The sequence below is a fragment of the Vicugna pacos genome, chromosome 27 (genome assembly GCF_048564905.1).
Source record: "Vicugna pacos chromosome 27, VicPac4, whole genome shotgun sequence".
Taxonomy (NCBI): domain Eukaryota; kingdom Metazoa; phylum Chordata; class Mammalia; order Artiodactyla; family Camelidae; genus Vicugna; species Vicugna pacos.
This window is the reverse complement of record NC_133013.1, coordinates 24,621,429-24,645,998: the sequence shown is the minus strand read 5'-3', so window position 1 is coordinate 24,645,998 and position 24,570 is coordinate 24,621,429. Positions and strand designations below refer to the sequence as shown.

Below are 24,570 nucleotides of genomic sequence, written 5' to 3'. Positions count from 1 at the left end.
TACAGTTTGCAAAGCCCTTTCACATCCTATCTCATGTGAGAACCATACAGGCAGTGTTATCACACCCTTCATTTTTCATGTAAGAAAATTGAGGCTTGGGATTTTAGGTGCATTGACCAGTGTCACCTGGTGGCTGACTGGGGCCAGAACTAAGGCTTCTTGACATTCTAGTTTTATTTTTCTGTTGACTCCCAGGGATGTAGAATTGCGGGGGGAGGACCCCCCAACCTTTCATCCTCTCCATTCTTCTCTTAGTAGGGCCTCACTTGCCCAGTTATGAGCAGTGTTGGGAACTGCTGTTCTTGAAGGGGCAGCCTGTGGGAGCCCAGCCTGGGTGCAGGGTCCAGCTGGCCACACTGCATTCCAAGGTCTCCTAATTGCCTTCTGAGTTCCCTCGGTTTCTATTTCCCAGCTTGAGACCTTCCCCAGCCAAGGCTGGACCCTAGGAGGCCAGGTTCTCCACCCTGACCCGGCAGCCACAGTCTGCTGCCCCTAGCTTCTTTCTGCACTCTTCTCCCCACGCAGAACCCTTCTTTTCTTTCCACATTATGCCCCTGGGTCTTTGCTCTCCCTGTGCCACCCTTTCTCGTCGTGACTGCCATCTCTGATAGTCAGCCTCACATTGCAGATTCACGTGGGTATTTGCCTCAGCCTTACATTTGTAGTGAACACATGCATGACTGTTGATCCCACACGTGCATTTCCATCAACCAGACATATTTTTCATGAAGTCCTCTGTCTTACCACAGACAGGCTATGTACTTTGAACACAGCATCACCACCTATGATGTTTACTTTGAATTCATGAACATTTATACCAGCCACACATTAGGCTAGAACATTCCCAATGGCATGAATATGTGTGTTGTTATTAAAACATGTTTACATTGGACAGCCAAGGAGGGTTCTGGGTTCGCAGATAATACAGACTGCTATCCTATATCACTCCCATGTCTGATCCAAATAACCTCTTAATTTGCAGGACTGACAGTCACTCCTTGGATGTGTCTTAAAGGCACTTCCCTTAAGTTTGGACTTGAGGGTACACAGATCAAGAACCACAATAACACATGCATAGCTGAGGGCCTCTTGTCCTTGCAGGGGGTGCTCCAGGGTGTGTGTATAAGATTCCCAGGGGCCACTGGGATGTATAACAGCAAGTTTGAGGCCCAGGTCGTGGTTCCTTTTGTCCCCTCCTTGTGTCTTCTGGCCACAGGGAGCAGACTGGGACCCCAGAGGGGCAGGGGCCTGCCTGTGTTCTCAGTCTTGGAGAACGGGGTCAGCAAAAGGTGACCCTTGGGAAGAGGGCATGGTTGCTCAGTGTGGCTCTGAGGGGGCCTTGGCCACAATTCATTTGTTGCTATCAGGACTCAGCCTGTTCAGTCTTCCCCTTTCTTAGCAGGGTTTCTGAGGCCCAGAGAGGGCAGGTCAGAGACTGAGCCAGGCTTGGCCTGAAGCTCTGTGTTTCTTGGCCTCAGGAATCAGGCTGGGGTCAGGATCAGGCCAGGGCATCCTGTGATTAGAACTGCTGTTTGATGTTCTCTTGGCAACAGCAATCAACATGGAGTAGAGCCCAGCTATGGGATGCGAATGTAGACAAATGTAGGTTCAAATCTTGGTTCTCTCACTTACCAGCCAGCTGGAGGGCGGGGGAGAGGTCCAGCTGGCAGAGTGGCCATGTGCATAGTTGTATGAGGGGACATTCCAGCTCCGCTGGCCAAGCTGTGTGGCTTTGGGCTAGTGATTTCCGTTCTTTGAGCCTCAGTTTTCCCCTCTGTAAAACAGGGTGGATAATGTGTCTGCCTCATAGTTTCCTGCATGTGAAGTGCCTAGCACAGTGCCTGGCATGCAGTAAGTGCTCCTTAAATGCTAGCTCTATGGCTAGTGTTAGTATTATAGTTATTGTTGTATCTGGGATATTGGGGCTCAGTCTCCTCATCTGTAAAATGGGCTTAATGATGCTACTGAAGGTGCCCACCTGATGCCAAAGTTCTCTCTACTTACCACCCTTCTTCCGTCTGACTGCCCTGTCTTTCCTAATACTTCAGAACTGAGCCCAGAGAGGTGGAGGAAAGAAGGAGTCGAGGAAAGAAGGAGTCAAGGAAATCAAATACATCGCCATCCATCCATCAGTTAGCATTGGTGGCATCAGTTTTCATAGAGAAGAGGAATCTGCAAAGTAGTCAAAAAAATATTTCCTCTGTGACTATAGCAGCCCAGCTGTTCTCTTTCAGGAAAAGTGCTGAGGGCTGAAAATAAAATAGAGGAACAATGATAGAAAGACACAGGAAAGAAGGGAGTGAGGTGGGGAGGGAAGGGAGGAGAGGGCAACGCAGACAGGGCAGAGAGGGCATGGGGCGCAGCAGCATGAGGGGAGAGAGGTTTTGCCAGGGCCTTTCTCAGGCTGCCTGGAACAGCATTCAGCAAGGCTGCCGTTGAGCCAGCATGTGCTCTGAGCCACCCTCCACTGCATGCTCACCTGAACCTGGGGTCAAAGGCAGCTCTAGCGAAAGAAGCTGTCTATGGTCTTTAACATTGGGATTGTTTTCTGCGAGTCTTCCTGCTCAACCTCAGGGAGGCCCGCAGGCCCCTTGCCTTTAAGAGAAGGTGGCATCTCAACAATGAGTTAAACACTGCCCTCAGTGCTGGGGAAGGAGACCTTGGAGAGGAATTTCCAGATTCCCGCTTGGCCTCTAACCAAATTCTGACTCCGACCCCATGCTGGGCAGTTGTGGCCACTCCGTGGGCCTTGTACAGACCTCGCTCTGTCCAGCCTCCGCACCTTTGCACCTGCTGTTCCTTCTTCCTAGAATGTCTGTCCCCCTTTGTGAAGATCAGGCTCCTGCCACTCCTGAGCAGCTGCCTCCTCTAGGCAGATGACTGGGAGGCCCTCCCTTCCCTGGGCTTCCCGTCTCCTCCCTTCCTGCCCTGACTACTACCCATCTTGTGTCAGACCCTCTCGGGAGCTGAGCTACCTCTCGCCTGGCCTGCGCTCTGACAGACAGCCTGGGACGCTTTCAGCTCCGGCTTCCTAGTGCCTTCTGACCTGGGCAGGACGGCACAGGGGCCTCAAGACGGCCTGCTCTGAGGGTCTCTGGAGCAGGCCACCTGTCCATCCCTAGATTCCCACCAGGGAGGCTACTAGGGAAACTGTCCTCCTGGTTTTAGCATTAGTACCTGTAAAATAGGCACTTAGATAGCTGGTTAAATGAGTTCTAGTCTCCCTACCACACTCACAGCCAGCCCAGAGCCTTCCCCGACCTCCACACTCTTCAGCTAGAATGTACCCAGGGGGCCATCTAGTTCTCTGTGACCTTGGGTAAGTTACTGTGCTTCTCTGTGCCTCTATTTCCTCACCTGTAAAATGGGGACACTCACCTTTCTCAGAGAGCTGTTGAGAGTATGAAGCAAGTTGATGCCTAGATTATAGGAGGGCCCTGGTACCTGGCACAGAGTAAATGCTCAGGAAGTGTTAGGCATTTTTGTTTTTCCCCAGCATCTGTTGCAGGTCCTGCCTCTCTTCTGGGCCTAGTTTAGAGGAGCACACCCTCCTTGGCTGTCAGCAATCCTAGCCCAGTCACTTGTGACTGTCAAAGTCCCCGCCCTTCCTGGGGTGTTCCTGAGAATGGAGAGACCTCAGAGGCCCCTGGAGGAAATCACTCAGGCTAGAACTTCAGGCTGTGGGGATGGAGATGGGAGAATAGTCATGGCAGACTCAGCGTGGGGAGATGTCTGGGCCAGGGGCTGGCCCTCCAGCCTTGCCCTGAGTGTGAGCTTATGCTCTGCTACATCTACTCCAGGAGCGAGGGCTGGCCAGCTTCTGCTCTGGCCTCCTCGGGGTGGAGGAAACTCCAGGTTCCTGTCCGAGTTCCACTTGATCATAGATTTGTGACCTACATTTGGGACACAAAGAGGAAGGAAGGAAAGCTTGGTCCTCTCCACGAATTGTGAGCCACATCCCAGTCCCCTCACCCCTCTCCTCTTTCCCCATCCCAACCCCTGACTCAGCTCTCTTGGTTGTCATGACAGCAGGGTGCCTGGAAGCAGGACTCCTTATAGGGACAGAACCAGAGTATGCCAGCATGTGTGCCCAGGGTGGGTGGTGCCTTCGTGTACACGCTCAGGTCCTCCTGCACACTGGTGTGTGGTGGGGTGGGGGTGGGGGCTGTGTGTTTGGGTGGGGTCCCTTCAGGGCGATAGGCCTGATTCACACACACTTCCCTGACATGTAGCTAGAGCACAGGCAGGAACAGTCCCTATGCCTTTACTGACAATGGGGGCCATAGATGTGTCTGCTCCCGTCACAGCCCCACCTGGCTCCTGCAGGAGGCCCTTCTCAAGTCGCTGGCCCCTGCCTGAAGCAGGCAGTGCAGGCAGATGGGGAAACTGAGGTCTGCTCATGCACTCGCTCATTCGCTGAACTCACTCTGGACTAACAGGCAAGCTGAGGCTCTACCGGGGCCTCCTGGCTCCCCTAGGCAGTGGAGGTGCCTGAGGGGTGTTTAGGATCTTATGCCCCTGGGCTATCTCCTCTTCTACACCTGAAGAAGGCTGGCTAATGTCCACCATAAGGGGAGAATTATCAGCAAGATGTTTAACTTTGCTTCTTTTCATTTTTCACTTCCCAGGGCTTAAGGAAGGGCTGCCAGCCTTTCTAAAGTGGGTCTGGTGCCAGCTCTCTAGGGGGACCAGTAAGCTGTGCATGAGCAGAAAGTGAGTGCAGGCATGCAGCAAAGCAGGCGAGGGTCTGAGGCAGCAGCCCTGCATGTGTTAGGAACCAACCTGTCTGCAGATGGGAGGGCACACACAGTAGGCTCATGACACTTCCCACACTTCAGATGTTAGCTAGCATTTATCTCTGGCCATGAGATGTGCAGGTACACGCCCCCTCCCCCACCTCCAGCATGTTAACTAAATGTGAAAATGTCCCTGCCAAGTTCAAGAGTAGAGAGCGAGCTGGGCCCTGGTAGGATGAGTAGTGATGCAGTCCACCTGTCCACCTGCTGCTCGGGCTGCCTCTAGGGAGAGAGACAGCGAGGAGTGGGCCTCGGGCTCAGCCCTCTGTTCCCCCCCATTCTGCCCACTCACTGTATGTCCTGGGATCCTCCCTGGACCCTGCTTCCTGAGCTGTGATGTATGGAGTCTTTGCAAGCTGGCTGGCCAGGGCTGCCTCCTCCCAGACCCTCAGCCCCCTGATTTGGTGCTTGCTCTCTTCGGAGGAGGAAGGAGGCTCCCAGACAAGCCAGTTCTGGAGGTGTGTATATGGGAGGAGGAGTGTCTGGGTGTGCAGAGGGGGCTCCACAAGTCTGTGAGTCACTGAGAAATTTCCTGAGGGCACACCAGGCCTGCCTTCCCACTTGCCTGATGAGCCACCATGACAATGCAGGTATTTATGGCTGGTTTTCACACCCTGGCAGGTGGTGTGAACACACTGCATCTGAGTCTGTGAGCCCATGTTTTGGTTCAGCGTGGGGGCCCCCATTGTCTGGGGCCTTCCACATCTCTCCACCTCAAGCTGACAGCCTGAGTCATGTCATTTACCCCATGAAGAGGATTCCACCTGGGGGTCCTCTGTCCAACCCCAAACCTCTGTGACTGTCACTCACTAGGGCTAGATCTGGCTACTAGTCCTGGCTCTACCAGGGCAAGTCACTTCACTTTTCTGAGCCTTAGTTTTCTCATCTGTGAGATAGGCACGGTAGCCCTTTCTGCACATGTTGCTGAAGGGGTTGAGGGAACCGGTCCAGCACTGTGGCCATCAGCTTCAGGTGTGGCCACTGAGAAGTCAGCCAGGGCTCAGCCTGCCCCAGGCTCAGCCCTGCTTTGAGGCCTATTTCGTGTCATCTCAAGGACACATGTGATAGATTCTCTCTTGCCCTCCTGGTGTCACTCATTCTTCTACCAGTGCCAACCTCATTTCCTAGGTTACAGAAATGGCATAAGCAGGTGGCGGGCCCAGAAGGAGCAGGTAGATACTCAGGTCTGCCCTTGGGACCCCTAGAACTAGGGTATTCCTCTCACCCACCTGCCCTCCAGGCTCTGGTCAGCCAGTTGTAGTGAATGGACTCCAGGACAACATGGGCAGAGAAGGGATAGAGAGGGAGGGCCCGGTCCAGGTACAGACCACAACTGGGAAGCCCTGAACGGGGGCTTGGGTTTTCTGTCTGTGGATTGATGGGGCTTGGAGAATGAGGGAGAGGCAGAAAAAGTCCTGCTCAGGACCCCTAACCCTGATACACACAACAGAGATGACACATCACATTTAACAGTGATACACACAGCATAGATCTGCAATACAACATCAACATTAAGAAACCATGACACAAAAAACTGTACACACACACAAAGCAGACACGGCTGCACCAACTAGACTTATGATCACAATGGTGCACCCTCTTGAGGGCTGACTATGTATTGGGCCCTGTTTGCAAGGCCTGGATGGATCATGTCATTTAATCCTCACAACTCTTTGGAGCAGGTGAAGCGACTTGCCTAAGTGCTCTTCCCAGAGGGTGCATGTTCCAGTAGGTTCTCCCTCTCATCACACCCACCCATTGCCCTGTTTGCAGGTACATCCGCCTCCTGCTCAGTCCTGTACGAAAGGGAGGTGAGATAGGAGGGCGAAAAGCCCAGGCGTCCTCCTAGGGGTGGCGCTAGGCTCTCAGCAAGGATGCCCCAGTTCCCCGCATCCCTGCCGGGGAGTCTCCTCTGGCTTGCTGCCTCTGGGCCAGTGTTGAGGCTCCTCTCTGAGTGGAAACCCTAAACCATGGAACCCCCCGTGATATGACTGGTGGGACGGCACACCCCAGAACGGCAGGAAAAGGGGTGCAGACCCGTGTAGTCAGAAGAGGCCCTGTGGGAGTGCTCTTGGGCTCTCCTCTCTGTATGTCCATCCTTCACATTCCCACACAAGCCTCTCTTCCCCATCTGTGTGGCCTGACCTAGCTAAGGGAAGGGAGAGAGTCCTTCTTGCCTTCCAGGGTTGCCTCAACCCCCTAGTCCTACGCACAGGGACCTGCATCTCCCCTTACCCCCTGGACAACCCTGCTCTCCCACCTGGTCCAGCCCAGGCAGCCTTCCTGCTCCCCACTCCTTCTTAGCTTCTAGCACTATCCAGGGGGCCTGGTCGGGTCCACCTGTCACCAGCCCAGGAGTCTGGTCTGCCTTTCTCTCCCCGACCCTCTGAGAGAAGGAGAATAAGCCAGAGAGATGGAGAGAGAGGCAGAGATAGAGGGAGAGCCCCTCAAGGGTCAGGTAGGGGCTGATGCTGATCTCTGGGGGCCACAAGTGGCTGTGGCCTGACCTGATCAGCCCAGCTCCAAAAGGGCACACCCCACCCAGTTCTTTGTAGCAGCCAATGGTCACACTGCTGCACCTTCTGTGCGCTCCCCCTGTTAAGTTTGGTGCAGACTTTGAAAGCAGACAGACATGTTCTAGCTTCCCCATATGTGACCTGTGTGATCCTGGGCAAAGATATCCCCTGTCGGGGTGGGGTGGGGGGAGGTGTCCTTTGGTCCCGAGTGAGCACCCAGCCCTCCAAGATGCCTCCATCCCTCTCTGACCAGACCACCTGGCTGGCACTTCAGGCACCTGCCTCAGCTGCCTTCACCCCACTGGGCAGGTGATGGAGAGGCAGGTGCTGAGGGCTGGGAGTTCTCAGGCAGGAAGAGAGCTCCCAAGAACACCATGCCACAGTGGCTGTCAGAGTGCACTCATCCCAACAGTCACAACCGTGCCCAGCACTGAGCTTGAGTGTGCAAATCTCCCACCTCTCCCACGGCGGAGTCCAGCAGGTGTGGGGAGAGGCAGGAGGCCCTGGCTCCAGGCTTCAGCACTGATTTGCTGTGTGACCTTGGGCAGCGATGATGCCTCTCTGTGCATCTGCAAATCAGGCTGCAGTGGGACAGACCAAGGCTGCACCAGATAAGGGATGCAGAGAGACCCTGGAGGAAAGGCCCAGCTCAAAGCATAACTGATAAAAACTTCTTTCGTCGAAAGAAGAAAACCACAGTCAGAATGAATGCTCTCTTCAGAGTGTTTCAGGACCAGGGACAGGAGCCTGTCTGCTGCCAGAAGCCAAGCCCACATGGTGGGCCCAGCCCTGCTCCTTGTGTGGCTTCAGGCAGGTTATGGAAGGTGGTCTGGCTGCCTCTCCGGGGCACCTTCTCTAGGCCTGGATGGCCTCCTCTTGCCTTGTGTGGCCCTTGGCAGAGCTGAGCACACCATGGGCACCCAAGTGCCCAAATCAGGCTGCCTGGCTCCACCTTCTGGAAGAGAGCATCTTAGAGGCTACAGACGCCAGCCCTAGAGACAGTGAGGCTCAAGTTCTTCATCACCGAGAAGCCAAAATGCTAGCATTCTCAACCATCCCTCCTACCTCTCCCCACTGCCCCTGAGGCCTCTCTCTGTTGGCAGCTCTGGCTCTGGAGCCCCCCTCCATCTTCTTCCTTTGTTCCCTGTGTTGGGGGTGCCCTGTGTGTGGTGGCGCCTGGGGTGGACCAAGCCCTGGCAGCTGGACAGCTTACCCCTCCTCATCTGTCTCCCCTTTCCTCCTAATGTCCTGGACTCAGGCCTTAAATGAAGCATAGACAGAGTCTGGCAGAGGGAAGCCTCATTAGGCTTGATCTAATTAGGAGCCCCTGTGAGACTGGGGTTGGACGAGGGAGGCAGAGGGAGGCGTTGTCCTATGCACAACGGCCGTGTGCCCCAGGAGTATTATGTATATGGTATGCTCCTAGGACCCTCCCCACAATCCTCCAAGATAGGCATAACTATCCCCAGGTAGAGTGACTGGAAAGCAACTGAGAGAGGGTAGGTGACTTGCCCAAGGTCACACAGCCAGCAGGTGGCTTCCCTGCAATGTGCATCCTGTTTGTCTGGCCCCAGCATCCAGTTCTTCCCAGTGCCTCAGCCAGTCTCAGCACATCAGTCAGGGCAGGGCCTCAGAGTTCTTCTGGCTCCTCTGCTGTCCTCCGGGGCAGGGTTGACCAGCCTCTGCTTGCACATGCAGTGACGGGGAGCTCACGGCCCATTTTTGGCTCTTCATGTCTGTGGACCTCCTCTCTCTCCCAGCACTACCTGATTTCACAGTGGGTCAGGATGGTGGCGGTGGGGGGGGAGGGTGGCAGCCAGTCTCTCCGCCTTTCTCCACACCCACCCTCATCCATCTCCCTCTGCAATCAGGGAGGGTGTGTGGGGAGCCCACGCAATGCCAAGCGGCAGGCTGCCCCTTCGTTAGTCTTAGCTAACAAGCTGTTTATGGGTGCGACATGACACCTGCTTTCTTCTTTATAACTTCAATAATTTATGGGCATATTAGCGGCCAGGCGGCCGCCCTGGGTCCCAGCCAGACGGGACGGGGCGATGCAGCCCGGTGCCTCTGCCGATATTTACTCTCTCCCACCATCAATTATTAAAGAGCTCGCCTTCGTTTTTGCACATAATTACATGCGCCGTTATGGTTCAAACTCCCCTGCTCTTAATCCCTCTAGAGAGGGGCCCTGTCTGCACAACTGGGCTGAGCTGTAGGGACCCAGCTGGCTAGAGAACCCAGCAGGCAGACATCCTACCTGGGAGACAAATGGTGGCAGCCTCAGCCCCAAACCTCCTTCTCAGCCGAGCTGGAACCACCTTGGCCATTGCCAGCCTTCCTTGGGTCAGCTGTCTCTCTCCACTGTCCTAGGGTTGGGCCTTTGCACCTGCTGTTCTCTCTGCTTGGAACACCATCCCCCCACCTTTCGTCAGCTGGTTGACTCCTTCTCACCCTTTGGATTTCAGCTCAGCCGTCACCCCCTCCTGGTTATCTATCCTGACTCCTCAGTGCCTGCTCTGTGTGTGCGCAACCCCCCATGCTTCCCTCACCTCTGCCCAGATCATGCTCTGCTGAGTCTTGTGCATGAGATCTTGGGCTTTTTGGGACTCGGAGAAAGCTGTAGTGAATGTTTGTTAAGGGAATGAATGAGAGAATGGATGGATGAACGCTCACCTGCCTCACCATTAATGAGCTCACTGATGCACCTGCCCCCTCCCTTTCTCCAGAAAGCCTGTCCTGATTGCTCCATTCACACACATCTCCCTCGTCTTCCAACTCCTCTAGACCTTCCTGGTCTGGACTGGGATCCCCAGAGGGCAGCAAGACCTGGACCCTCCCTCTCTGTGCTGGGGGCACAGAGGGAGGGTCAAGGTGAAGGGAGGGCAGATCCTGACAATCTCAGCTCTGCTGTGTGACCTGGGGAAGTTATTCACCTTCCTGAGTGTTTCCTCATTGGTTATATGGGGGATAAGAACAGTTCCTACTTTACTGGGTTGTGGTTGAGGCTTACATGAGATAATTTAGAAAATCACCTAATACAGGGCCCAGTATGTTATAGGCACTCACGCAATATTCCTTAACCTCAACCACTGTCTGTCTATGAACTGAGTTGATGCAAAATTGAAGTGAACTGAATTGTGTTGAATTGAACCACATTATTCATGCCTTCTCTTGTCCACACTTCCTTTTTAGTCTCTGTTACTATGTAGCTGGCCCTAGGCTTGGCTCCTGGGGGCCTCTGCAAATATTCCAGATTGATCAGTCAAGACTCTCCCAGCATCTCAGTCCACACCTAGGAAGGGGGAAGGAGGGTGAGTCTCTCCCACGCCACAGAAGAACAGACCGCGAGCCCAGGGAGGTAATATGTCTTCCCCCAAGGGAAGCTGGCCTCTGTCATAGCGAATAAGTAAGTGATGGGTAGGGGGTACCAAAGATGGAAGCCACAGTCTTTTGATAACATAATTTCAGAAGTGATATTCCATTACTTCTGCCATATTCTGTTCGCTAGAAGTGGGTCAGTTAGTCCAGCCCACAATCGAGGGGAGAAAATTGCACAAATGGCTTTGGGGAGGATATTCCAGAAGATCATGGGGGGCCACCTGAGGGGCTGCCTACCACAGAGTAGCTGAGGCCCAGCGAGGTAGAGTGACTTGCCCAGGGCCCCACAGCGGTTAGAGACAAAGCCAGGACTGGAACTCAAGACTGCTTGGCTCTGGGGCTGGACATCTTTCTAGTTGCCATGCTGCCTTTGACTTAAGTTAATAACGGGTTCCAACTTAAGTTAATAAACAAGTTTCCTGCACAACAGAACTCAAGACAAGTGCTTAATAAATGCGTTTGCTAATAGTGCTGTCTGTTTACACATATTAGCTCAAGCTCCCCCTGACATGATCCATGGGGACAGCTGAGGCCAGGCTCTTGGAAGAAGTTGCTCTGCCAAGCCTGGAGCCCAGATTCCCAAGGAGCCAGGGTGTGGTCCCTTTATACGAACTACTTTTTATATTTGCTTTTTTTTGTTTTGTTTTGCTCTCATTTTAATCATTTGGACATTGTGTGTGTGTGTGAGGGCGTTTAACGGAGTATACACTTCCCTGTGTTCTTAGGGAGAGCTAACTGCAAGCTCAGGCACATCAGATATTCCCTTGGAGGGACTTCAGGGTGGGCAAGGCTGACAAGCCCCTCCACTGACAGGCCCCAGACAAATTTCTTGCTTCTTAGGTATTATGCAGCACCAGGCGCCAAGCGCAGCAGGCTGAGTAGGGGCCGGCCCCAGGACCTCATCTCACTGCCGGCTCTGCCTCGGGCCTCCAGGAATCTTTGGCCTCCCCCAGTTCTCAGTGCGATTCCGGGTAGTGGAGGTTGCTGCCTACATTGCTTATAGATAAGTGACTGTCACTGATACTGGAACATTTCCAGTGGAGGTGTGGGTGATCAAGGCCCCAAGATGAGGGGAGGTGAGAATCCCTGCCCTCCATGCCCTGGCCCCCTTCTCCAGGGGAACCAATTGGTTCTTCCTGATTAATGGATTTCAGTTTGATTTGCATACATCAGACCCTCTGGAATCTGGGCTCTGGTTTCTCTGTGGAAACTGGAGGAGACACAAGATCAATCCCTGCCTTTAGTGTGTTCCTGTTCTCAGAAAATGAAGATCTTGGTCCAGGCTTCTCCTAATGGGAATGCTGAAAGGGACCTTAGGGTAGACCCTTGTCTTAACAGAGAAGGAGCTGCAGGGTCAGGGGTCAGGGGGCAGAGAGAAGTCGTAACAGTAAGTATAATAACCATTAAAATACCTATATTTATCAAGCACCTACTGTGTGCCAGGTCCCGCATCAAGTACTGGATATAATTCCATCCTCCTTACCTGTAGTTTCCACGTCCACAGATACGGAGGGCTGACTGCAAGGGACTTGAGCAGTTGTGAATTCTGGTGTCTGTGGGGGGTCCTGGAGGGATGACTGCACATTAAGTCATGAGATCCTTGCACCAACCCTGTGAAGTGACTTCTACTGATAGTCTCACCTTACAGAGGAGGAAACCGCGGCTTAGAGAGGTGCCCAAGGGTACGAAGACCATCTCAGAGCAGGAGACTGACGTGCTTAGAGCAGGCTTATGGAAGGAGGGGGCCACACGGTGCCCTGCACTGGAAGGGGAGTGAGAGAAAGGATTCAAAGAGGTGGGTCTAGGGTCTGAGAAAGTGGTCAGTGATAAATAAGACATGCGTGTAGTGGGGGCTGCCAAGGAAGAGGATGCTCCCAGGGAAGTGAGGCTGGGCTTTCCACACCCCTGCCCTTAGAGTGCTGGCCTCAGCCTGTATCCACAGTAGTGTCCCTCCATGTCAACTAGCACGTCTCCACATCCAGCTGGGCCAGCCACTGTGCAAATAAGTCCCTTTCAGCTGAGCCTCAGCGCCCCTCCCTGTGCTGACTGCCCCTCGCAAGATGTGGAGGACCAAGGGGTGGGTGCATCTGGACGAGGGACATTGAGTAAGTCCTTTCCCTTTTAGGTACCTCAGCCAGACCCTCTGTAACATGCCTGGGTGGAACCGTGGTGTGTCTGAGCCCCTGGTGGCTCTTAGGGAAGGGCTTAAGAGGGGGAAGGAAGGCCCTAACCCTGGCCACAGCTCCAGGCCCACCTCCTAGAGGGAACTGTCCTCTCAGCCCCCTCAAGTGCCCCCATCCCTCGCCCGCTCCATGGCTGCACCAGCACGGGGCTCTGACCTATGGATTTTCTGTCACTTCCTGATCCACTTCACTCCAGCCTGAGTCTTCAGGACTTCATTATACCAACGGCCTCAGCACCCCCAGCATGGAGGGCTGTGAGAGCCATGGATGAGTGCAGGGCTTCTTCAGTGGCTTCTGGAGGCTATAGGCCCTCCAGCTTCTGGGCCTCAGCCTTCTCGGGACTCAGGGTCCTTCAAGGAGCCCCTTCTTGTGGCATCATCCCACTCTCCCCATTAAGGCAGGGCCACATAATCCTGAACTTAAGAGACACCCCCAGGCCAACTCCTTATTGCATAGCTAGGGAAGCGTTCACCCAGGGAGGGACAGTGACTCCCCTCAAGGTCACACAGCAAATTAATAAGAACACTCAGAATCAAACATGTGGCATAAAACCCACACCCCCAACCCTGCTCCAGGCCTAGTGCCACTTGCCCAGCCCCCACCTGCCTCGCCGGCTCCTGGTCTCCATTTTTCTTGCTAATTAGAGGTCTCAGCAATGACTCCACTGTCCCAGCCATTTTAGAGCTGTCATTAATTTCAAGTGCCTTCAGAAATAATCATCATCGTAAAACCCCAAGAGCTGCTGGGATGCAAGCAAGCAGGACCAGCACAAAGCAGGCATGCAGGCAGGCTTATGTGTGCCTTCCTGTGCCCCAGGGGACGGGTCCTGCCTCCTTCCTCCTCCAGCCCCCCAGAGTGGGGGAGAACAGGGCTTGTGCTCTGACACCAGACACACAGAGCTTCAAAGCCCAGCTCTACCTCTTACACAGAGTAAACCTGGGTAAGTCACCAGCCCTGCCAGAGCCTCAGTATTTTCATCTGTACAATGGGGATCACTATCCCAATCTTGAAGTGAGATGAAGTATGCAAAGTATAGCTCAGATCCTGGCTTACAGTAGGAGCTGAATAAAGGTTAGACGGTCCTTCCCCTCTTCCAGAGTCCCCTAGCAAACCCTTTCCAGCTTCTCTGCTTTGCTCTGAGCACTCAGGCTGCCTCCTTTTCCTTCCAGCCATCAACCCCTGCTTTATTGAGACTTGCTGAGTTTTCACCCCAAAGCCAGGATCTGCTGAGTGCCTACCCATGAGACATGCTGCCTCAAGGCTGCTCTTTGGAGCTCCTAGTCTGAGGACAGAGAGGGAGGAGACTGGGCCCTTGCCTCCAAGGGCATTTCAGCTTGAGGAGGAGAGACAAGAATAGAAGAAAATGGTCTTAGTTTGGTCTTGAAGCACAGGTGGAAACCAGGGAGAGGGCATGCCAAGCCGGCGGACCAATAAGGACAAAGGCTTGGAGGTGTGGGTGAGCATTCTTCAGCTGTAGCACCAGGGTACAATCTCTGGGTTGTGCCAGTGACATCTTGGGCTGGGCCACTCTGATGCTTTACATTCTTCATGGCCTGGGGATCCCTGAGAGTGCTCTGTTGGGGACCATTACACTGGACAGGAATGGAAAGATTCGCATTCCCAGTCACAGCCCCCCCCCACTTTTATGGGGTCTCTGGTGACAAGGCCAGGGGCCTATACGCTCACCAGGCTGAGGCTGAACCCTCAAAAAGGCATTTTCTCCACGTTCTTCCCTCAAAGCTTCTCCCCATATCGTCTCTGGTGAACTAAGACAGGGAGTGCTTGGAGGGGTCATTTCTTTGAGAGAAACAGGAACGGAGAAATGGCTTGCCTACTGTTTACAATGGAGAACTAAGACTCTAGGGCAGTTCCTCCCAGACACACAGCTCTTTGGTCATCTCTGCAGCCTCAAAGGTGCAAAGGGACAACTGTGGGCCCCAGGAGACCTCACCCCAGGACGCCAACTTCCTCGGCCAGCATCTAGGGGTTGGGGATGGGATCTCCTGATCCGAGGGGATCACTGAGGCAGCGAGCAGGTGAGTCGGGGGCGGAGACACGCCGTGGCCGTGCAGTGCCTGCGTCAGTCGCCGCACCAGGAATAGCCCCCGCCCCCGCCCCCGCCCCGCAGCGGGTCTGCGCGCCCGCCGGGTGCCTGGCGAGCCTTTACGCAGGAGCGAGAGAGCGACTATTCCTGTCGGGCTGGTGGGAGGAGGCGGCGCGGGAGGGCGGGAGCTCACGGGTAACTCACAAACAGCCGGGGTGGGGGAGCTGGGGAGCCTGGGAAGGGGGTCCAGGCGGCACAGAGTTGAGGGGCCAGGGAGCCGCCTGCGCTGGGCTCTGGAAGGGAGGGGGACTCCTTTGCGGCTTCCCCTCCTCCCCGCCCACCTATAAGTCCCTCTGCCAAGCCTGCCCCCTGCTGGTTTACTGGACCCTGGAAGGGGATTCAAATTCCCTCTCCAGGCTTTACTAGCTGTTGGACCATAGGGAAATCACATAACCTCTCTGAGCCTGGGGTTCCTTCTCTCTGTCACAGAGGGAACGACAGCGCCTCCTCCCAGGGTTGTTGGAGGCTGAATGTAGAGAGCAGAGCACAGCACAGCATCCGCACTTGCTAGGATGGGGCTCCAGCTAAGCCGAGGATGTACAACAGACGTAGAAAACAGGAGATAGTTCTCCAGGCTGACTGTCCAGCGCCGTGGTGCAGCAGTGAGACTGAGAAGTACTAAACTCTGTTTAGTTAGAACAGAAAGTCTGTGCAAGTCTTTGGGCTGTGTGTGAGCCCAAACAATGGAGAAGAAAGATGGTGTTGTGGGTGGAGGGACACTGGGGGCCCCATCATGCCAGCTAGGTATCTGCAGTGAGTGTCAGGCAGGCTCCTTGGGGAATGGGCACTGGGAGCAGGATCACCGTGTCTGCCCCATAGACTGAGACGCCTTGGACCAGTCTTCTCCCTAGTTCCTGTGGCCCCCAAGCACCTGTGTGCTCAAGGTGTCAGGAACACTGATTGTGCTCATGTGATGCACACCCAACAGTGGAGAAGGGGTGAGCATGCCTGCTAGTTTCAGCACTGATGGTTATTCTCATCAAAGTAGCTTGGGTTAAAAGGCATCCAGCTTCAAGGTGATGGAAGGCGGTGTACAGTGGAAGAGGTGAGGTCCCAAGGGTGGTAGCCCTCTTCAGTCTTTGTGAAGACACTGCTGCCAGCTGGTCCTCTGTATCTGTCAGTTAAGGAGGATCTGTATCTAAGGAGAGGGTCCATTCCTTGGGCCTATCTGAGTATGTGGCCTCAGCTCTCCTGGACTGCTGGTGGGGAGCAGGGTGAGGGACTGCCAAATCCAGACTGAGGGTCTGCGTTGCCCTCTGCTGGTCACTGGGTGCAGTGCTCGCGGCCAGAGCGGCCTGCTGCCCTCTGCAGGAGAGGAAGTCAGACTGGGCGGGGACCCAGGCTGCAAAAGAAGGCGCAAGACCCCGCTCCGGGTAGACCCGCGGGGCGCACCTCACTCGCCATCCCCTGGAGCCTCCCTCTCTACCTGCCTTGCTCCAAGGCCGCCAGGATGTGGGCCCTTCAGGGATTCGCACACAATTCTGAGAAGAGAGACAAGGCGTAGGACCGAGGCTCTCGGCCTGACCCTTCCCACGCCGTCCTCCAAACAACCCTTGCCGGTGGGGAGCCTTGCCCGTTCACATGCGTGTGCCGGTCCACATGGCAGCGTACAATGACCCCAGTTAACACGTGTGAACACATTCACGCGCTCACATGCACACGCATGAGGCCACACGCGAGGGTGCGCACATCTCCGAGAGTACCGCAGGCCGGACTCTGCGGGGCCGGGCTGGCCCGGGACTCGGAGGGGCGCGGCTGTGTGCTGGGCTGGAGCACTGGGGCGCCGGCTCCCGCGCAAGGTTGGTGCAGCCCTAGCCCGCGCCGCCTTGCCAGTTTCGCTGCCCCATCCGTGCAGGGCGGTGGTTGGGGCGCTCCTCGCTCTCCGCCCCCTTCGCTGAAAGAAGCCGAGTCCCCCACTTCACTTCCCCCCTCCCTCGGTTTTGCGGCCGCGCCTTCTCCTCCCCCGCCCGGCTCCCGCCGCTCTCTCGCTCGCTCGCTCGCTCCCTCCCTCCCTCGGTCCCTCCTCCCTCCCTGGCTCGCTCCTCGCTCCTCGCGCTCCCTCCCTGCGCCGCGGCAGAGCGCGGAGCCCGGGCGGGAGCCGGCGCGGGAGCCGGAGCGGGCGGCCGGCGACAGCGCAGACGGCGGCGGGTCCCGGTCCCGGCCCCGGAGCGCGCGGAGTCCCCACCCGCGCCGCTCCGGCCCCTCTCCCGACGCGGGGCTCCGAGCAGCATGCGCAGCCGCTGCCCGCCGGCCTCAGCCCTGGCCCCGGCCCCGCTGCGGAGCGCGCCCGGCCTCGACCCCGGCCCCAGCGGCAGAGGTGGTGGCGGCGGCGGCGGCGGCGGCTCCAGGCCGGCCCGGGGCGCAGAACCAGGCTCGTGGTGCCCGCGTCGCGCGTCCTGAGCGCGCCCGCCCCTCCGCCCGCCGGAGCCGCGGCCTCCAGCCTCCCTACTCCCTGGCCCTTGCCCCGGCCCCGGCTCCGGCTTGGCTCCCGCCTTCGTGGGGCAGACAGACGGACAGCTAGCCCCGCGAGGGCGCGCGGACTGCCGGGCGGAGGTGTTGGACGAGAAGGAGGAGACGGAGGAGGGGGCTGGGCAGGGGCTGGGGCCCGGCGGGGGAGACATGCGATTGGTGACCGAGCGGAGCGGACGGACGGCGCGCCCGAGATGCAGGTGAGCCCGGCGGCCGCGGCCCAGCCCCGAGTGGGCAGCCCCACGGCGAGCGCCCCTGGGGGCCGCCGTCGGCCCTGGCTGCGCCCTCCTGGGGCAGCGGGGCACCCCAGCGCCACCCAGATCCGCTTTTGGGTCACAGATCTGACTCCCCTCAAACCTCAGAACTGAGGACTCCTCCTTTCCCGTTCCTCCCACCCCTACAAATACCAGGTAGGCTAGCTGAGACCCCGCAGCTATGGAGGGGTCCCAGTCCTGCTGGTCCTCCGTACCTCCTCCCGGTCCTCCGTACCTCCTCCCATTCTGAGGCAGCCCTAGCAGCACCAGGCACTCCCAAGCGGGTGGACACAGATCGGGGACCAGGTTTATCCCAGGCACCAGGCTGGGCTCCACCTCGCTCCCCTAACAAGGAGCAACCCCTTTCCAGCTCCTGCCCAGTGAGGAGAAGGCGAGGGGAACTGAGGGGCCTAGGAGAATGGAGGAGAGGGAGTTAGGGTTGAGGAGGACCCCGGAACCCTTTGGGGGCCTCCCCTTTGTCTTCAGCCCTGGCTTCTCACTTCCTCCTGCCCCACTTTTCATTCTGAAGCAGAGCTGGTGGGAGGTGGGAACCAGCTGAGAATAAGGGGCCTTCTTCTTGGCCCCCTTCCTCTGCAATGTGGGCTATGGGCATCCTGCTCCCCCAGGCACCTTCAAGTGGATCCCACTTTGAGGAGGGGTGGGGCCAGTCCCAGTGGGCTGTCCCTTCCTGTGTCTTGTGCAGGGTCCCAGCCCAGCTCTGTCCAGTCCTGGTTGTGCCGGCATCGGCATCTCCTCTTTGTTCTCAGAGGTCCTGGGGTTGGGGTTGGGGAGAAGGGGCATCTGGGAGAATGGCAGTACAGGAAGCCCTAAAGTGGGGGCAGTACCATCTGGGCAAGCCCCTTCCCTGCCAGCTCAGTCCTCCCCTGCTTGGCTTGGGCAGCCGGAGGGTGCGCAGCCCAGCCTGGCCCATGGCTCCGGCTCAGCCCTGCTGATCATTATGCCAGTGGCTCCAGCACTGGTGCCTCCTATGCCCAGGGAGCAATGAGCTGGGGCATCCAGGCAGCAGAGAGCCTGGGGCTTCCCCACGTCCTGCAAGGAATGCTGTGAGGGAAGAGAGGGTTAGCTGCTCCCAGACCCTTTGTCCTTGTGTGGGCAGGGAGGGGCTCAGAGTCCTCACACCTCTGGGAAGAAGCCAGCACCTGGTCTGCTGGGACAGCTTGCCTGCCCTTCCTGCTTTCTCCTCATGGCCTGAGGCAGGAGGGAGGGGCTGAGGTGGCAGAGGGGAGAGGCCAGGAACTCTTCAGAACCCAGATGGGGGCTCCCGGCAACACCCAGCTGCCCTTCCTGGAAGACGGCTTAGCAAAGGTGAGGATGGGCCCCCTCTGGCATTATTGTTGGCTCCGCCCCCTCCACCCCTACCAATTTAAGTGTGAGGTGGCCTTGGCTAGGGCTTGGTCAAGGCTGTAGTGCTCCCTGGTGCCTGGAGTTAGAGTGGGTCCTGAATCCAAGGGGCCAGGTTTGGGGGGATGGGTAGGTGCTGAGGACAATGGAGAGACCACTCTATGCCTTGCAGTAGTCCTCTTTGGTCCTAGGGTCAGCTCCTCCATCCCCTGAGCATCCATTTGTCCTATGCTAGATACTGTTTTCTAAAATCCAGAATTCCAAGGGGACACTGAAAAGAAGGGAAAAAAAGTCTCGTGAGGGTGGGTCCTTGTTCAGCGTAAAGCTAGACAGGATCCCTGGTACCAGTGACGGCTCATCTGGGGCTACTCTCCGAGTGCCACCAGAACAAATGGGGAGAGGATCGTGATTGGGTCTGGGGGATGGGGGAACGTGTTCCTGTTGAGAAATGAGACAGTGTCAGGTGGAGGGTTGAGGAGGTGGGTCCTGTGCGGCTAGGGAAGCGCCAGCAAGGGGAGGCTGCAGGTGGTAGTTGTCTCAGAGACAGCCTTGGTTTTGCTGGCCGGGGTCTCTTGGTCTGGCTGTCCTGTGTGTAGTGCTCTGTGGAAGGATGGGGGCCGTCCAGCCTCAGGGTTCCCCCTCCTGATGGTCATCCACTGATGACTGCCTGTTCTGTTCCCACCAATCCCTCTACATGTCCCCCCATCACCTGGCTTGGTTCAGCGTTCCTACCCAGATGGTCTCCTCCTCTTCTGGCCCCTCCTGTAGGAAGCCTCCCTGATTCCTCCACATCACTGACCCTCCAGGCACCCACAGCATAGAATCACACAGGTTTGCATCTAATATTGTACCAGCCAATTCATTCATGCATTTGTTCTACACATCCTGGCTGAGCTGCTTGCTCTGCTCTGGGCTAGGCCTTTCCATGGCTCCCATGGATTACCTTGAACATTCAGGGCAATCCGTACCCATCCCCTGTGCTCTCCTGCCTGGCCCCTGGGATAGGGAAGACACTGGGAGGCACCAGGGAGCAGTGGCAAGAACTACCTGGAGGAGACTTAGTGTCTTCAGCCTATAAGGCATCAAGGATGCCCCAGGCAGGGGTTAGGGAGAGCCAAGCCAGGGTATTCAGTAGCACACGCAGACACTCAGAGAAGGATGAGATTTGTTCCTGGGGGCTGAGGCAGTCAGGGGTCCTCCAGGGAAGGAGAGAGACTGGGTATCTCTTGAGGGAGTAGAAGACTTGGCAGAGACACAGAAAGCAAGATTCCAGAATCAGGGACTGTTCTTTGTAGAAAGAGTGTGGAAAGGCGAGTTCACTTCCAAATGCATTTAAGGCATGCTGACCTTTGTTTATATGTTGAATGAATGAATTAATGTCCTTGGACCAGTAAAGCTGTGCTGACAACAGTCTCTTCCTCATGTGTGTTCAGTTCCTTCGGTGTCATTTTATAGTGAAGTTGTTGAGTATAGTCCTTGGAGCCAGATGCCTGGGCTCAAATCTCAGCTCTTATGACTTTGGGCAAGTTACTTAATCTCTTGGGCCTCTATCTCCTTATCCATAAAGTGAGGATGATAAACAGCTGTTATGAAGACTGTGTATTAATATATGCAAAGCGATTAGAACAGTGCCTGGCACATAGTAAGCTCTTAAGAACTGCTAGCTACTCATATTGGTATCAGTGATATGCTCTCAGTCTCAACTTTATTGATGGTACAGAGATTTGCTTTTATAAGCTGAGAAAACTGAAAGAGAGATGGAATGACTTGCCCAAAGTCCCCAGCTTACAAGCCTTCTTCCTGACTTCTGGTCCAGGGCTCTTACTCACTGATCCAGGCATGGCTTGTTAATTAATTAATCAATATATTTAGTATTATTACTACTACTACTAATATAATGAACACCCTGACCCTACTCCCTGGCCTGAACACTAGCACTTTAATAACAATATACATCTTCCCATGTGTTTCTTTTCACCCATCCCTTGATAACCTTAATAATTTCTCTAAATTATCTATTTAGCATTTCATTGCCTTTTTAAAATCTTGAATTTTAATATAGAGAATTGTTCTGTTTTAGTTATTTTTGAACTTTGTTAAAAAAGAACATGAAACTGAAACTGTATAGAGTCCTCTGGAATTTGTCTTTTTTCTTCAACATGATATTCCTAAGTTTCATCTGTATTGTTGCAGATAATGGTAGATGTAGTTCATTCATTTTCACTGATGCGTGACGTTCTGTTGTTTGAACATAACACGGTGTATTTATTCTTCTATTGAGGGGCATTTGGGTTGTTTCCCTTTTTGCTCTTACAAACAATGCTGCAGTAAACCTTCTTGTCCCCTCCCCTGAGATGACATGCAGAGCATCTCTGGGGCACACAGCTAAGAGCAGAATTGCTGGACTGTAGGTCATGCTCATGTTCATCTTTACTAGAAAATGTGCCATGGTGTTTTCCAAATGGGACCATTTGTGCTTTCCTATTGAAGTATCCCCATTACTCCCAACCCGCACCAACACTCAATATGTGCAGACATCTTGGTTTTTACTGACTGAATGAGTGTAAAATGGTCTTGATTTGCATTCCTGGAATTCAAGGTTTCTAGCGTATGAAATGGGGGTTGAGATAGGCAGCAGCCCATGTGTAAGGGATGCTCACTAAGCAGTCATCCTCTTTATGCCTCAGGCATTGGGATACTGTCGGTACAAACCCCTGAGCTCAGGGTTGGGCAATAGCAGTCAGGGAGGAAGGACTCCCTGGGAAAGTGGGAATAAAGAAAGATCACGGAGAGCTTAGGTCCCTGCACATTTAGAGCCAGAGGATCCCTAGTGGCTCTGTGTTCACCTGCAGGATGGGCAGCGGTGGTCCTAGCATGGGAGGTGGAAGGAGCCTGTGTTTCATTATTTTAATAATGCATAGCCCCCTGATAAACCCTGTCTCTATACCCTGGCACCTGGCCCGGAGCTGGGCCTTGGTGAGTGCTTGGTGAGAGCCTGGTGACCCGGGGAATGAATACTGATGAGCAAATGTATGTTTGTTCCTCTTTCATTCTCACCTCCGTGAAGGAGTCCTCCCTGACTGCCTTTGCACACAGTGAGTGAGGGATGGCTGAACAAGGTGGCTCCTGAGCATTCGCAGGTGAGGCCCTCAAGCCCCTGCCTCCCCTCAGGGGCTGAGGAACCCAGTGCTGGCAAGCTAATTTGGAGCAGTTTCCTCTGCCAGCCTGGTGCACCAACAGTTGATTCCACACCACTTTCCCTGCCTGGGCCTGGGCCCCTGGAGCTGGGCCCCTGGAGCTGGGTAGAGACGAGCCATGGGGCTGGTTGAATAATTATGCCTATTTCACGTGACACCCAAATTGATTGCCGCCAGGGTGACATTACCAGGGCATTGTTCCTCGTCTCCAACCTCTTATTACATGTTATTAGGGTGTGTGGTGTGTGTGTTTTTCTATTTTTTCCCATTCTGGGGAATTAATCTCTCTCTGCCACCTCCTCTGCTTCCCTCTGCAGAGAACCTCCTCATGGCTCTGGGAGGGGCTGGGGGCCCGGCCAGCATGCTTCCTCTGCCTGGCCCAGCGCAGGACTGCAGATGCAGTTGGGATCTGGCCTGTCAGGCCCCTTTACTTGGGTGCACCATGTAGGTATCTTAGAGCTGAGAGGGGCTGCTGAGGTGTGGACTCCAGCAGAGGAGTCCTCCTCCAATGTCCCTGATTCATGGTCTCTGCTTACATACCTCTCATGACAGCCTGCTCACTCACTATCTGCCAAGGCACGTCTTCCATCCTGAGCCTTCTGATCTTTTGTTTGATTCCTCACACTGAGTTGAATGGGCCTCCCCTATAACTCTGCCCATGGTCTTGGCTCCGCCCTGTGGTCCTGTGCTGGACCTTTTGCACCCTCTGCCTTGGGACGCCCCTTAGGGATTTGCAGAGATGCCACCACCCTCCCAAGTCTGGGCTTTAACGAATAGGCAGCCAGGTGATGGCATGAGTTGTGCCTGAGCATAACACACCCCTTATATGTGTCTGACCAGAGGGGCTCATCACCTCTTGATACTGAGCTTAGTACATATACCGGTTTGGGAAAATGGGTTTTGGCAAGAGGCTGGCCAAGATTCAATTGAGCAGAGAGGGCTTTGAATGGTCGGTGCCAGGAGAAGGGCAAGTGTTTTTATTTATAGTTTGCCTGTCCATGTTATAAATAACTCACTACTGGACCTTGGTTTGTGATATATTGGGGATTGTTTTTAAGTCTTTTCCCCTTTTTGAAGCAGAAATAACCTAAACCTTTACCCGTCCCTACTCTGGCCACACCATGAATCAAAAGGCTATATTACCCTCACATGATGTTGGAGAGAGAAGGTGGCTGCAGTAAGGAGGCCAGGGTTCTTCCCAGGCCCTAACCCTGAGATGCTGTGTGGCCTCAGACAAGTCCCTGATGCTCTTGGCCTCAGTTTCCTCATCCGCTTGATGGTCTCTCAATTATCATGCCTCTGGAGCTAGACAAACTCAGTGACCTTTGGCAGGTGAATTAATGGCTTGGAGCCTCAGTTTCCTCATCAGTAAAGTGGGACTAATGGTACTTCCCTCACAGGGTATTGGGGGAGGGTTGCAGAATGTGGTCATTTTGCAAAGCATTTAATATATGTGCTCCATATAAATGTCTCTTCCCTTCCCTCTCCTTGAATTCTCTGCCCCCAGCCCAGTGAGGGTGGTATAAAGCCTGCCTTTCTGTTTTCTAAATGAGGAGTTCAGGGTCCAGAGATATAAAGCCACTTGCTCAAGATCATCTGCTCAGCAAGCAGCCCTTGAACCTGAATCAGAGAGAGGCAGTATATGCGAGTAGTCAGGACAACCTGTGGTCTAACTGCCTCAGACCTAATCCCAGCTCTGCCACTTACCGCTGTGTGATTCGGGGCAAGCTGCATTACCTCTTTGTGCCCCAATTCTCTAACCTGTAAAATGAGGATAACAGTACCAACCTAGTAGGATTGTTGTGAAGATTAAACAAGATCCTGTTTGAGTTCATATCATACTAGCTGTGTGACCTTGAGCAAGCTGCAGAACCTTTTTATTCTTCTGTCTTTTCCATCTGCAAAATGGGGATAGGAACAGGACCTACCTGAACAGGTTGTGGTGAAATTAAACTAATTTTTATGGGTGAAGTGCTTAGAGTAATGCCTGGCACACCAAAGGCCCTCTGTAAGGGTTTTTCCAATCATCATCATCATCATTCTATTTATTAGGCCTCTGGCCTTCAAATCCCATACTACTTCAACCACTCCCTTCAACTCTCCTCTCCGCACCCTGGGTTTCTGAGGCTGTGACCTCCCCCCTTTCCCAAGCTCAAGGCTTGTGACCTTCCCAAGTTTCCAGGCCTCCAAAGCCTGAGATGGGCCAGTCTGAGCTGTTCCCAAGGTAGAGGGGCCTGAGGACTGGAGCACTGGGAAAGGGCCCCAGGTGCTCCAGGAAGATGTGTAGGGCTGATGGGAGATGAGGCAGGGC

At 54.8% G+C, this 24,570-nt stretch overlaps 1 protein-coding gene across 9 annotated transcripts in view; it reads left to right on the top strand.

Moving 5' to 3' along the window:
- The window catches only part of LINGO1 (leucine rich repeat and Ig domain containing 1), a 184,071-nt gene that overhangs the window by 149,181 nt on the left and 10,320 nt on the right, over window positions 1-24,570 (top strand). For 3 of the 9 annotated variants that reach the window (XM_072950960.1, XM_072950961.1, XM_072950958.1), the window contains exon 1: window positions 17,041-17,646. The exons of 5 other annotated variants lie outside the window; for them this stretch is intronic. In XM_072950960.1, coding sequence (XP_072807061.1) covers window positions 17,641-17,646 — 6 coding nt within the window. In that variant the 5' untranslated portion in view covers window positions 17,041-17,640. Of the gene's footprint in view, window positions 1-14,813; window positions 14,910-17,040; window positions 17,647-24,570 lie in introns of those variants that run through there. One more of the 9 variants, XM_072950967.1, reaches the window with a different exon arrangement.